The 15,591-nt window shown below is 36.3% G+C and overlaps 1 protein-coding gene across 4 annotated transcripts in view; it reads right to left on the reverse strand.

Annotated features, from left to right (window-relative positions):
- LOC139122795 (cadherin-23-like) overlaps window positions 1-15,591 on the reverse strand; it is a 185,285-nt gene that overhangs the window by 144,280 nt on the left and 25,414 nt on the right. For all 4 annotated transcript variants that reach the window (XM_070688522.1, XM_070688521.1, XM_070688523.1 and 1 more), the window contains exons 5-21: window positions 15,192-15,245; window positions 13,720-13,818; window positions 12,914-13,006; window positions 12,042-12,149; window positions 11,549-11,756; window positions 11,173-11,309; window positions 10,402-10,578; window positions 9,650-9,805; window positions 8,800-8,970; window positions 7,487-7,692; window positions 5,707-5,836; window positions 5,049-5,119; window positions 4,520-4,604; window positions 2,849-2,974; window positions 2,093-2,157; window positions 1,599-1,836; window positions 496-726 (exon numbers count right to left, since the gene is read on the reverse strand). In XM_070688522.1, the coding sequence (XP_070544623.1) occupies window positions 496-726; window positions 1,599-1,836; window positions 2,093-2,157; window positions 2,849-2,974; window positions 4,520-4,604; window positions 5,049-5,119; window positions 5,707-5,836; window positions 7,487-7,692; window positions 8,800-8,970; window positions 9,650-9,805; window positions 10,402-10,578; window positions 11,173-11,309; window positions 11,549-11,756; window positions 12,042-12,149; window positions 12,914-13,006; window positions 13,720-13,818; window positions 15,192-15,245 (2,355 nt within the window). The remainder of the gene's footprint in view (window positions 1-495; window positions 727-1,598; window positions 1,837-2,092; window positions 2,158-2,848; window positions 2,975-4,519; window positions 4,605-5,048; window positions 5,120-5,706; window positions 5,837-7,486; window positions 7,693-8,799; window positions 8,971-9,649; window positions 9,806-10,401; window positions 10,579-11,172; window positions 11,310-11,548; window positions 11,757-12,041; window positions 12,150-12,913; window positions 13,007-13,719; window positions 13,819-15,191; window positions 15,246-15,591) is intronic.

Consider the following 15,591-nt stretch of genomic DNA (forward strand, 5'->3'; position numbering starts at 1 on the left):
AAACCTTTTACGTCCAGCAGGATAATCATGAACAGTTATTCTTTATAAACCTGTTCACATCCCTAATTCCCTGTAAACAGGCCCGTATTCACCATAGATAACAATGGGTTTGGGGCAAACCACTATGGTGAAAAGGTCAAAGCTGTGTATTCTTTAAGTTACATTGACAACATTACAAAGTTTCTTTACCATTGAACTACAATACACTTTTCTATCTTCGGGATGACTCATATTGCATATTTGACATACAAAGAAAAAGTTGTATTTATCACTCAGAAATTGTCCAAAATGCAGTAAAGTTGTCAAAAGATTTAGAACATGATATTAACAAACACAAATTGCATAGAAATAGCAATACAATTTTGTAAACTATTTATGTGACTCTGATATAGTATATGATATGGAAAACTCCTAATTGCTTGGCCTTATATAATGTATGTATGTGAGTTATGCTAATCACTCATTATAATTCAGCATAATCTGACTAAAACTTACCAGGACAGTGATGGTGACATTCACAGTGTTATTACTGATGTCACTACCCACATAGGGCTCTACGTTGTACGACGTGACTTCCAACATGAAGTCTGTCCCAGCTTCAACTTCCACATCAATCGGTGAGTCAAGACTAATTTCCCCTGAAACAGTGTTGATGCTGAACCTGGGATCACCATTGGTGATTTCATACTCTGTCTTGTCATTCAGAGTAGCATCTGCATCAGTCGTCTACAAACATTTGAAAAATGTTACAAAATAGTCACCGGATTTTATGCATTATTATATATCCTCAGAGTCATTTACATTCTTTATATTATTAGACCATCTTGTTGCATCCCTATTTGAGGTGAAGGGCACCTACGGAATACTTGACCTAATCTTTGAAAAGAAAATCATTAAGATTCCTGGGGGGCCCTGCCATAGTATTTTGAAGCAACTGGACCCTCTAGGATTACACTGTAGCATCAAATTGATCACTGTGGGCCAATACTCTTCACTATTGTTGTAAATGATATACAACAGTGATAGAATTGCAAAGTACATGAACATGAACTAAAAATAAAATCACCTTCTCACTCCATCACAATATCATGAATAATAATATTTTATCCAACAACTGATTGCGTTAAGGTAGTATGCACCTCGAAAGTGAAAGACTTAAACTTTTGCTCAAACTTCCCTTAAGGAATCTTTTAACTATTCATTTTCAAAATCAAGCATAAAAATTGGGGGTCATCGTGCAAATTTTGGAACTAGAGAATCAAAGAACCAAAGATTTATGGATATTTAAAATTCAAAATGTCCGCCATTCCTATGTTAACTCTACGGGGAAAAATAAAATTTTTGAATTTCGAAAAAACTAAGCCAGTGAAGAGTTTTCTTACACCAAGAGCTGTAAAATGAACCTCCACAAATTGGATATAAGAAAAGAATTGTAAAAGTTTGAGAGTCCAAATATGTGTTTCCGAGGCACGTTCTGCCTTAAAGAAAGTACGAGACAGTTAAAATACTGGTTACACACAGTCAGACAAATCCAAAGATTCCATTTTGTCACCTTGATAATACTTTTACATCAGACATACAAATGAAATGTCTCTCACCTCAACTGTTAGTATACCACCCGTGGACCCTTCATTAATACTGCCAACAAAATTACTCTCAGCAAAAACTGGTAAATTATCATTAATGTCATTAACATGAACAGTAACACGCATGGTGGTCATTCGAGGTGTGAGTGATGAGTCACTGGCCTGGATGTCAATTTCATAGCTTTCTTGGGTCTCGCGATCCAGCTTTGCAGAGGTAGTGACTTCACCACTTGAACTGATATTGAAATTGCTGGAAGCAAAAAAAGAAGCAGAAAATTGTTGTTCAGCACAATAATAATTGTAAAACATGTTTGGTTAAAAGTCAGAATTCAGCCTGACAATATTCAAACTTTCGCCGCATTGATTTCTTTGTTATTGACCAATATTACCGCTTGATGAAAATTACTGCCTTATAAACAGCATTGGCAACTCCTCAATTTCAACAGTAAATGTCCAGTTCCCGTACTGCCAATGGTTCACTGCAAACCACTGTAAAACAACTGTACCTGTCAAATGGTGGGAGCACACTGTACACAACCTGACCATTGAGTCCTTCATCCATGTCTGTTGCCTGAATAAAATCAACCACACAAACACATCATGAACAACGCTATTCTTCAGCTCCTGGTGCTTTTGCACAGGAAGCAATGGGCTTGTAAGAAGTTGGTGACAGACAGACAAAGGTCTTATTGTTTTGGTACAATGACTAATTAAATGACATGACTTCAGCGTTTTTGTTCACAGTGGTATAACTGAAAAATATCAAAGTGATTAACCCTTTGAGTGCAGTAATTGTTCCAACCAAAATTTTAGTACAACATTTTTTCCAATTTTTATGAATTTTTCTGTAATTTTTTTATAATTTTGGACCAAATGGACATCACATTTCATTGGCTTCAGTTTGTTATCAAAATTTTGACAAAAATCAGAAGAAATTTGACTAGCGTATATTTTCTAAAGGTGATAAAAGTTGACTTTGGTGCTCAAAGGGTTAACACTATATTAGCACCATGATGCATTATTTCTTAAATATGAATAACATTCTTTAAATAATTTCTACAGTCAAGAGTGCATTTTAATGTAAGACAAATACCTTGATGAAATCAATGTTGAAAATAAAACTCTAAAATCTGTCACTAATACTAAGCGTAATTCAAAGAAAGATATCTTGACTGAAATTTTGACAATCATTTTATAGAAACTTCATTTGCATATGGAAGAGTCCACAGTGAAGATGGGGAGGAGAGGGTGACCTAACTTACCCACACATTCCCAGCAACTTCACCAACAGTTTCTTCCAAGACATAGAATATATAACTTGTTTCATTGAACACCGGGCTATTATCATTTGCATCTTCTATTGCAATAACCAGAGTGGTAGAATTTTCCTTCAACAAAAAATATGTCATTATTGAGGGTATTATTGTTTATTTTTGACTTGTTAAAAATGGCAAACACAAAATAACCATGATATATCTCAGTCTAAAAATACCTGCATCAGTCTTTGGAATTTGGCATTACAAAAACCTGTCATTGTCACAGCAATCTGACAAAAGCCAGATCATTGTGTAGCCCCTTCGGTAAAATAATCACATAGCCCATAGCAATTCATTTGAAAATGGGGTGGTGAGCAGTTCCTGAGAAACTGTGACCAACAATGACAAAACAAAAAATATACACATGAAAAGTTCATCATAATTAGATGACATATTTTGGAAATCATCCCTGACATTAAGAAACTACGAGAAATAAAGCTATCAAGCATTGTTTGACAAGTTGATTCTTTTTTCACCAAAAACAGATGAATTCCAAAACCATATACACAGGCAATTTCATCATAGTTTGAACAAGTCTGAACCTACAAACCTACATTGTAAATACTAAATTGAAGAGCTCTATGACCAGCAATTTGTACCAGCAAGATTTTCAGTCATTTAACATTGAAAAATTTCCAAAACAAATTAATGTGCGGAAATTCACTTGAATTGAAAACAGAATGAATGAAATCGTCCCTGAGATTTTGTTTGCAAATATCAGAACAGATGGACTAATGGCTTGAAAAACGCACATTCAACATGCCCAAAAGATGACAGACAGCAGCAAACAGTAAGGCTGAAAAAGCGTATTTGATTGTGAGCACTCAAAAATTATTTTTTCTACTCTTTTGCTCAGAATTCAATTTAAGCTATTCAATGAGACTACAGGAAACATATGGCATGCTTCAAATTCCATGGAAACCAACAGAAAGATACAGAAGTAGAGGGGCACACAATATCTATACGGACACTGACTGTATTCTGAATGAATGTTCTGTTTTAGCCATTTTCAAAGACTTGCTTGACAGCATGAAAATAATGCCATTTGCTTTACGTTTGTTTGTAATTGGCTTTTAGGTTTGTTTGCAGTGACAAAAAGCTGCTCCATAGACTTGTGTAGGCTTACAAAATACCTGTACATGACACATTCAAAATTGAATGACAAGCCATTTTAATGAATAGAAAATTTTACATCAGAACACACCAAGCCAACTCCTCATAGGATCAATCATAAAAAATACATTTGTAAGGCATAGCCTCTGAAAAGAGTCTGAGAATTACAATATGTGGTTACTCAGCCATCGCAGACGCATTTCATACACTTCTGTGGTTGATATTTCCAACAGAAAAAAATATATGTATATGCTATACTTCACTCTTGAAATGATAAGTCTATTGATTTCAGTTTTTTTAAATAACAAAATAAAGTATTCACTGCATCATTCAGATGTCTTCAATTAGTTCTATGGAAGCAAATGTTACATTATTTTTCCAATGGGAAGATTTTCCTTAACTCTCTTTCACTGACTAAACTAAACTATCGTCCTTGTTATCACATAGATTCTGCAGTAGGTGAACTTTTGGGCAAAAATAAAAACAATGCGTGTTGCAACTTACATGTAAACCATCTGATGCTGTGATTACTACTGTGTAGTCCTTAGTAGTCTCATAATCCAGATTTAATTTGGTTGTCACAACACCACTGAAACAGAACAATAATAATCATAAATTTTTTAATAATAACAATTTTTTCTTCCGACTCCAAAACTTTTGTTTTGGGAAAGGGGCTTTGAGGTGAAATACAATGCCATATGAATGTTTGAATTATTCATTGCCCCCAGAGTATATCACAGACTCAGTGCATACTATCCTTGATAACCCGATAATTCAATAACTACGTGTATGTCAGAAAGTATACATTTTTGGAAGTCACTTTCCCCATACTTCCAACCATGTCTATTTGTGTATACAGTGTATTTGCATACATCCACCCAGTTTACGCTTCATTTTCTTATAAAAAGCATCAAACGAAACAAGTATCAGAAGAATAAACTGATAAAATTCAATGTATACCCATAAAAAGATGGTAAAAATATATCATATAATGGGAATTTTTAGATAATATTTCAGAAATTGATGAAATTACCTGTTGTCTATTGCAAAAGTTGTCTCAGGATCAATCCTATATACGAGCGAGTCTGAATCAGCGTCTGTTGCCTGAAGAAAAGAAAATAACAACATGATAGACAATACCTCAACATTGTTTATTCTCTATAAGATATTGATTGTTGATTGTCTATGGGGATGGAATTTCACTATTTGTGCATAAGAAAGCAAAATATAATTCACTAATTCACATACAATCACAGCCCCGAAAGTACGAAAATAAGCCTCAAAATAATCTTGCAAAACAAAGGTCATTGTCAGTATAAGATATTACTTACAGACTACGCCCGACACATTCGAGTCATTGGTGCGCCCGAGGTGACCCCTAGTATGTGAGAATGCAGGGCAACAGGCTCGATTTTGGGGACATTCTCACAAAGGCGCGTCCTAGCTGCAATACTGCTGATGAATACTATAAATTATTGTCTTGGGGTTGGGGTTAGCTGGGTTGGGGGTAGGGCGGAGGTATATCAGATGAAACAGGCATAAAATGTTCAAACATAATTATCACAATCTTAGGACAGGTACTGTTTAGCTCAGTCATGAAACGTAAAATTTACCTGGCCATAAATCTGGTTACTATTTTGAAATAATTTTGTATACTAGACGGTTTTAGAAATACATGTATGATTTCATACCTGTATTTGAGTAACTGATGACCCAATGACTGCTGCTTCACTAATACTTGCACTGTACATGGACTTTGCGAATACCGGCCCTTCATCATCGACGTCAAGAACTTCAATGACCACATTGGCAATGCCAGACCTGACAGGCAAAAAAGGATAGCATTAAAAATTGCTGATAACGAATTTTCATTTTGAGGAACAGGCACGTTAGCCGGAAGCAATCAATAATTACTGGCTGTTCATTGAAAAGTGACTAACATTTTGGCAATGATTCACACAGAATGGTATATCATTGACTTTGACATTTTTATTTATTTTTATTTATTACACTTCCGCACTGGCATACAGGGATTACACACAGAAAAGGGAAAATGGACCAAAAAAATCAGTACAACATCAATACTACAAAAATAAAACTCCTAGTACAACAGTTGAACTATAGAATAACAAATCTACAAAAGCAGCCGGTGAATGGTAGAGGCAAGCAGGTGTCGAACACTTCTATCACTGTTCCACAATACATTGAACAGGAAAATAAAAACAAGCAAAAGACACAGTGTACATGAAATGTCACAGGACAACGTCAAACAGATAATTGTCTAACATTCACATGATCAAAACAGAAAAGACGTCATAATCTTTACGGCCCTGATACGGTTTTTGCGGACCGAGGTCATTCGGCGGAAGGGCCCGAGTGTGCAAGGGCCCGTACACCGTATGATTAAGGTCCACAAAAAAGGTATCAGGGCCGTAAAGGTTTCATCATATACCTTATGGAATGATAAATGTGTAGTTTACATAATATTCAGCATCATTTTAAAGGTAAAAATGCGTGCAATATCAAAACTTCATTGCCATTTGTGTCAATTTTTCAGAAAAGCGATGGCCGCTTCCTGTCGTAGATTGACACATATAAAGACGTCATTTGTTTACCTGCAGAATTCTAGAACGCGCAAAGAAACACGCGTACTAGTACGTGACGAACAGAGATCCAGGCTGAAATCGAGGTGTAAGAAGGACAAAAGCGTGATGTCAATTATTGTAATTTATACTGTATAGGCACGCACTCAGTGTACACAGGATTTCACTAGAATTTTGAAATATAAGCCGATGTCACCGTCGCGGCTCCATTGTCGCCATGCACCATTACGATCTGAGTGAGCAGACATTTTCCTAATCTCATGCTGGCTTTGTGTACGAATGGAATATTGGCAGGTAGCAACGCACGTAGTAACCAGAAACGGGGTAGTTCAGAAATGCGCGCGATTGCCCATATTTGGGCAACGGGCGGGGCGTAAAAAAATGCATGGATGTGAGGGCGCTTCCCCCATAGCTTTACACACACACGTGCATGTAGGTATATGATAAAATAAAATATCACACCGGCCCCTACTGTAATGACAGGAGCAAACTTACGTGATGGCAATTATCACAGCGGCATGTTCTTATCCATGATATGTGAAATGATATGAAATGAATAACAAGAAATCATGCCATGCCAATTATACTGTTTCAGTTTTTATCATATTTATTCTGGTAAACGCCCCAGTGCTGAGCTGCAAAATGATACTTGAAACAAGTGAATTTCATTTATTCCTAATTGTTTCACATAGGAAGTGAAAGTATAAATAATATCTGCTTTTGTACCATTGTCGTTGTCAAATCATAATCTCCCGAGTTATTAAAGTGATCACATGCATTGGACAAAACCACCATCAATTGAACAGCGCCCTCAATCACACTAGAAATATTCTTTTGTTTTTTTCCAACCACATGTTGATTGACATACCTTGGCGTTAAGCCTCTATCAGTAGCTGCTATGGTGAGAACATAGCTGCTGACAGTATCTGCATCAAGCCTAGCTGAATCACTGACGTACACAAATCCAGCATCCGGATCAATGGAAAATATCCCATTTCCATTGTTGCTAACTGTCAGTATACTGTAGACTATGGCACTGTTTTCTTCTCCGATATCTTTATCAGTTGCATTAATCTGCATATTGCAAACAGAAAAATCTTCTTGAAAATCCATCATTAATATTGACTAAAGCATAAAATCAATTAGAAGGTTTGATTGTTACTACATTGATGTACAGACCTGTGCTGCAATGCTGAAAATGGTTCAAATTTTCCCTGAGAGTGTATTTCCAATGATCCGAATAAAATTACAATTACCATTTCTGGAATATGATGCCCATTTAAATCTTTGAACCGTTAACTCACACTACACAATCCATTTTGTTCTTTAAAACATTCCGAAATTTACTTACTCAAATTTACAGTACACTGAAGGAGGCGGAATTTGTTTGCAAAGAATGTTGGTCACTACGTAAATTACATTTAATATGCATCTGCGTCAAGCTTCTCTTAGGGGCCGTGTATAATTAAAACACACACACGGTAACACAACTTCTGTGTTTAGGGGGAGGGGGTTTGGCTGTATATCGATTACCATGCGCAAAAATCGCACTACAAATTTTCCTATCACAACATCTCACTACACTGTATCGCAAAATATTGCACTACATTGTTTGGTGTGTACAAGGCCAGTGCGGCACCAATACTTCACCCGCATTCTTTTGACATACATATGAATCAGTGCACAAGTAAAATAACGTAACAATCATTTGGGATACACTGTTTCATTTCATTCTATTGCTTGCATCATTGTCAAGTTGGCACTGAACAGAGATTAATTTTAGAGGGGGTATGCGGAGGGGGAGCGGTCGGTAACATACGTATGCATGATTTCATGGCAACGTAATTACCAATTGTTGGATGCAGATACAGAATGAGACTTGGTTGGATTTTCATACTTCCAAACTTGTTTAGGGGAGGGGGGTTGAGGACAAACACACTTAGTTTCATTTACCGTGCGCATGTTTTAATTATCCATGGCCCCTTAGTTCATATGTCATCATCCAGAAAGCATCTCTCCTGCAACTAATTTTAACCCATTCATCTCAATGGTTTGGTCAATATCATTGTCATAAATGGTGATTGTGGACCTGTTCATAGGAATATGGGGGTGAACAGGCTTGCAAATATGTCAGTCATTAAAGCAGGCTGGTAAAAGCTCACAATCTTCACTTCAACTAACCTCATTTGCAAGGGTGACATTTTCGTTGTTTGTAGCGTTTTCAAAGACTGACCCAACATAAATTGATTGGCTGAACTGCGGACTTTCATCATTGACGTCTTCTATTTTGATGTGTATTGTTACATTTTGACTGGAAAGCCGTTCCTCTGTTTCTGTTTCAACAGCATAAACCTGGAAACAAAAGACACAGAGAGAGAGAGAGAGAGGAGAGAGTGAGGAATACTTCAAAGAGTAGCATTTGAATATATGTTCAAGCATCTGTGCATTTAAGACATATGGATAGCTTGCTACATACAGCATTTGAGTGTAATATTGTCTTGGCTGGTATAAATGTTATTGGAAAGCACATTGAGCTGTACAAGACACTTTTCATATGGATACTAACTGGCTTTTCTGTGCTTTTCCACACATATGGGTTACAAGGTAAGTACATGACAAAATTGACTGTATATATCACGCAAGTCATCTTTGAGAATTAGAAAAAGAGCAAACAATATATGGAGGTGTTTTTTCTGTTCAGGGATGGGTGGTGCGCCTTAATAATAAACACAAAAAGCACCAAATGCATTTGAAGACCACAAGGTCATGATGCTAAAATTATGATATTTAAATTCTAAGACAATATTTATAAAAGACATAAAACCAAATCAAACTTATTTGTGTCTGTCAGCATATCCTCAATTCAATCAGAAAATTTGACCACTCTATTCCGTCAGTTCTTATCAAAATAACAACTGAAAGCAAGAGAGGTGGCTGTGAGGTAAAATCTCACAAGACCACCCAAATGTGCGCATTTTGAAGAGGTGACAGCCTAGGTTTGAATGTATGTATTTCACTAATAGTAACTTACAGTAACATTGATGTAGACATCTGGAGCTGTGTCAGCATCAAGCATGGAATTGTCTTTCAGTCTGATGCGACCAAAATGAAACACGCCTAAGGTGGTGGTGTCAATTTCAAATGTATCTTCAGGAAAGACCACAAACTCATAGACAGCATTGTCACCCTGTGATGAAACAAGCATAGATTGAATTACTGATAAAAGGTCAAAGGGCAGAGGGCATACTGATCAATGGGACATATTGTCAATGACCATTATTACATCATCAACATTAAAGCATTTGGCAATCAGTGCGTACAAAATCTGTAGATTACAGAATAAACCTGTGAATGTCTTTCAAGACTCAGAAGGCACGATATGGATTGTGGATCCCCCCCCCCCCCCTTAGGGGTGGACCACTTGATATTGGGGAGGGGGGGAGTGGAAAGAATTTGAAAAAAAAGTTTCCCAGGAAATGTCAATGAAAAAAAAAATCAGCCTGAGAAAGCTTCACAAAAAAGGTGAGAGAGTGGGAAAAAAATAATCTACAATGGATCAGGTAAAAAAATAATGCTACCTCATCAATCTTCCAGGACCCCCCCCCCCCGGATATCAAATGGTCCATTCCTTATCATTTCTCAAAAATATGCATGTTTAAAAGCAGCTTTCTAGACTCTGCATTAAATAATAGTCCATGAGCGATATCCGTATAAAACACAATTACTGTGGTTTGACAGAAAACAGATTACTTGACTCAGCAATCATCTAGACAAACAACTCACTTCATCTTTGTCATGGGCCTCTACCTCAGTGACAAAGGAACCCACAGGGGCATCCTCAGCTAGGACGGCAGTGTGATTGTCACTCATAATTTCAGGAGCATTGTCATTTATGTCCAACACCGTTACTTGGACTATTACCAGGGTGTAGCGGAATGTTGGCTTGTCTGCCTGTGCAGCCTAAAATAAAATAAAAAATACACAAAGTTTATTCTGGTACAATTATGGTACATTAGTAGCCTTCAAACTATGAGTTTAGCAATTTGTTACTCGACAGTATTGGAAATGGTAAAAAAGTTCAAGTACACAGAGCATGAAAACATTATTGAACCAGTGTTAGGATGATTTAGGATGATGTTGCCCCGATGATGCGCATGATTTTACAAAGTAAAGTTGATTATTATAACCGTATTTGTACATGAACAGAATTAAATTCCTGAAATGTTGCGCAATAGAATTAAACACCAAAATAACACATATTCATTAACTCTCTGAGGTGAAAAACTCTCTCTTGTTTTGGACTGCCAGTAGATGTGTCTATTGATATCCTAAAAACAGATATTTAAAGATGGCAGACATTTTTGCATATATAGTTAACCCATGACTCTCTTTAAGTCTGAAACATTTGAGATAAAGGTTGCATTGTCACTGAGTATTTCAGAGACCATTATCATAGCACTGAATATTATACTAGATCAAACCATCTCCTTGAAATTGGAGCCCTGATGAAGGTTAATTGTACTTTGATTTGCCAATTTCAGATAACACACATACCCTGACACTAAACCGTATTCTGTCCTCTGTAAGCTCCTCTCTGTCAATTGGATTTATGACAGTGATTTCTCCTGTTGTGCTGTTGATGCGAAAATTCTCATTTTCTAACTTTGTATAGTCTTCTAGGTTATCCGCAGCTGCAAAATACAAAAGAAGAAATATGTCTGTTTATAAACTACAGATCAATTGGAGATCAATTCAAACAATGATGGAAGAGATGAAGTAAATGATTGAGCTTACTTTCGTCTATTTTCTTCAATCTTTATGATTCATATTCACAAATCATAATATAAAGAATTTTGGTGTTCTACAGATACAGAATATTGGCTATATTTACATACTGTATGAATTTGCTAAAGACTGTTGAAATACTTACATGTAAAACTGTATATGATTGGCTGAAAAATAGCCACATCAGGGTCATATGCGTAAATAGGCGGCTCAACATGTAAAACTGTGTTATTTGTTTCTTCTAACACAGTAGCCGTGTAAGAGGAACTGTTAAAGACAGGGTTGTGGTCGTCTCCGTCAGTCACATTGATGTACAGAAACGTTGTTCCATTTCTTCCGCCAGTTACTCGATCCTGTATTAAGTGTAATTTACAATGATAATTACTACAGGTAGAAATTGGCGTCAAGCTACAAAAAGTATACTCTGTTGTTCATATCAGTTTAAAATAGGATTCGCTGACATAATACACTATATTTGAATCCCAAATCCATTGTAATTGTTATCAACAGTAAAAAAGTGACAAGTTATTGCTGATTTTTTTTCAAAATAATCTTCTGCACAGTCTTGAGAGCATCACTCACTTATTAAGGACATAGTAAGTATATCTCAGAGAAGACAAATAGTGAGCTGTGCTTACCCGTACGATTAAAGTCAGCTGATAAAACGGCATTGTTTCATAATCCAATTCCATGGCGACTTCAATATCCTCTGATGGCGTCAGGGTGAAATGGTCAGATCCTGGTCCCTGGCGTGTTAAAAAAGGAAAATATCATATTAATTAACTGATTGATTAACAAAACCGAGTGACATACCTTGTATGATTCAGAAGGTGAATGACTATGTACAAGTAAAAATATTGCACTTTTCTTTAGAATTGTATATGTTGTAGGGTACAGTGATTAGACACGAAATATGAGAGAAAGTGATGATTCCTTCATATAAATCAATCAATTTGAGCAGTTCACATTACTTCATGAGAAATTTCAGACTCTAAAGTGAAGGGAACTAATATAGACTGTATACTAAGCATCACTATTTCCTGCAGTGTAGAGTTCTAAATCATTCCTTTACAAATTTCTTCTTGATTGTATAAGAAAGATCTTTCTAATTGGCCATGCAATAAAGGTATGAAATGATACGTTCATCGAAACCATAGAAAAAACTGCTTAATCTGCACTTTTGTTGTTTTTTTTAGGGTGATGTGCAGCGTCTCTGAAAGCTTTCAGCCAATTGAATATATTTTCGAACTGACTTCTCATTAGGACATCTATGCAACCAAAGGCGCTGTAGGTGAGTCTTGAATGCTGGGCATACATAGATAAATATAAGTACCAAAAATAATCTCCTTAAGGCCTTTCACCCCTACACAACCAGTTTGGTATCCCCTTATTGTTTTCCCAAGGAGAGGTCGGTTCATGCAAACAGAAAATCGTCAGTGGAGGCACGGGCTGATTGACTGCAATTATTAATATTTGCTCAGCTTTAGAATTTGAATTCACATGCTCTTACCGTCAGCTCAAACCCAAATTTGTTGTGATCATCCTTATGATCGTCATCATCAGCTTGAATTGCTGTGAATATGACAAACCCTGGAGGTGTCAGCTGAAGTAATAAAAAAGATGAATATTTTTAGGAAGTATGTGAAATGTTATTGTAGAGGGCAGTCCAACAGATTTTTAATATAAATTTTTGTACGTTTTCACTCAAGTTAAAACATACCTCTGAAGTAAAAGACTTAAAAACTTTTGTTCAAACTTTACTTATGAAAACTTTCAGTCATCCTCTTTCAAAGTCAAGAATAAAATCAGGGTCAAAGAGCAAATTTCGTACTATAGGAACACATTACCAAACATTTATTGATATTTGAAATTAAAAATGCCAGCAACCCGTGTGTTCACTTTATGGCGAAAAATTACCCATCATTTTCACGTTATTAACCCTTTACCTGCCAGACAGTATCATTTTCCCATCATGTATCAGTCAGTAAAAAGCGGTATTTCAGTAGCAAAAACCACATGTATTTTCACCCACTTGGCTTGGTATGTTGTAGCAGCTTTAGTCTGTCTAAATCATGTTTACAGTATCTCTGTCTTCAGGGACCTTCAAATCTTCAAGTCTTCGTTAAAATGCACCATATGGGACATGTTTTGCTTTACTAGTTTTAACCAACTTGACCTGATGGATATGAACTTGGCAGGTAAAGGGCTAAAATTGCTGCTATGTGAATATAGCTAACCTAAACAGGAAATACAACCGTGAGTCCCAACATCTCTATTACATGAAGCATTTATTATCAGAATAAATTATGCAAATACCTCATTGACTTCTGCATAATATGGAGCATTCTTGAAGTACGGATCATTGTCATTAACATCATGCACAAAAAGAGAAATGTCAAGAGATCTACTAGCCGCCTGTAAGAAAATTTATCCAAAGATTAGGATGTTGCTTATACGTAAAACAATAATACATGTGAGTCCACACCACTTTGTCCACATATCATTAAACCTTTCTCACTCCCATGGTTTGGCCCAAACACTTCATCGTGAATGGTGATTTTGGACTTGATTACAGGAAATTGGGGGTGAGCAGGTTAAAGGGGCAATTCCTGATCAGGTTAAACAGGCCGCAAATTGTCGCAAATTACAAAATCATTGTCGAACAAACACTTGAAAAGTATAAATCAGATGTAGGTACACACATAGAAAAATCATAGCATATCCAGTCCGGGTCATTTCCAAAATCGGCGATGCTATACCATAATACTACTTTCCTATCATCAGCCAATCAGCGACCAGCGTGCCATCAGTAAAAATTGTATTTCCTGGCAACCTCCACTCCCCCATGCATCCTTGGTTATACGTATGCCATTAAGTGTGTTGAACTCTATCTTACAATAAACTCCTCGGCTGCACCATTCACATAACTTTTTCATGTATTGTCATAGATCTGTGTCAAAAATATTGTCAGTTGTGAAAGAGGGGTTTTGCCAAAACACTTGGCATTGCACATTTCGTAGGAATGTGGGTGTCGTTTGTGAAATAACAATTAATCGTCATATTCTGTCATAATCTCGAACAGTTGTGTGGCCACTCTGTCAACACATATTTTCAAAATAGCGTACCATTTTTAGTCTGCGACGAAAAACCACAACTAAAGTATCATTTTAAAATTCCGAAATCGCTCTTACTTCTAGTGAAATGCCATAAGCATCATACCTGCACAAATAACCTTGAAACCAGTATTTCTAATAGAGATGATGAATATCTACAAAATGGTTCTTGGTACTTCAGAAAAATCGATAAACTGGCAGTAGAAATGATTTGTTAATATCTCGACTATTTTTTCCATTACAAGACTCGTTGGTGGCCATGACCTTCTGCAGAACACTTGGATCATGTTGACAGTCGAAATTTGTTGATATTCATAAGACAGAGGCTTAATAAGCAGCCGAAAACTGTCGATCACTCTTGGCGGGTGATTAGTGACCCTGGCGCGACCTCTACTTTATTAATGACGTCTTCTGGTTGAAGATTTGCTTATAGTCGGAATACATTATCATAATGAGTCGCCAATTTTGGAAATGACCCGGACTGATATCTGTGAAAGGTCATTGTGAGGGTAGAAATATTAAATGTCTTTGGCATTATTATGCAAGTGATATTTGAACACATCTGATGTATAGCACTTTGACATTCACAATGAACATACTCATATATGCAATAGAAGCTACCCAATATCACTAAAAAGATACCCGCAATGATTAACTCCAGAGAAGTGGACTTACAGTGTTGGGCACTATATAGCAATTCACAGTAAGATGGAGGTCAATCTGATGAACCTAAGGGGCAAAATGGAAAAGAAATATTTTGTTTCAACAACAGTATCGCATTTCAAATACTCAAAACAATTATATCATAACAGCATATTGAAATTCTAGTGTGAAACTTAAAAAAGGAGAGTTTTCTATAGCCAAGGGCTTGCCTTTGTGTTACCATGCTACATGCATATAACAAATTTTAATTATTATGTCTTGACCAATCAGATTGCTGTATTTGTGCCATCAAAACACTTGTATGATATAATTGGAGAGTTTCGAAAGGACGACTGAAAATAGAGCTACTGTATGTGTTAATAAACCTTAGTTTAATAGTTTGTTTTCAGAATCTCATACACAAATATCATTT

Source organism: Ptychodera flava, chromosome 22 (assembly GCF_041260155.1).
Source record: "Ptychodera flava strain L36383 chromosome 22, AS_Pfla_20210202, whole genome shotgun sequence".
Lineage (NCBI taxonomy): Eukaryota > Metazoa > Hemichordata > Enteropneusta > Ptychoderidae > Ptychodera > Ptychodera flava.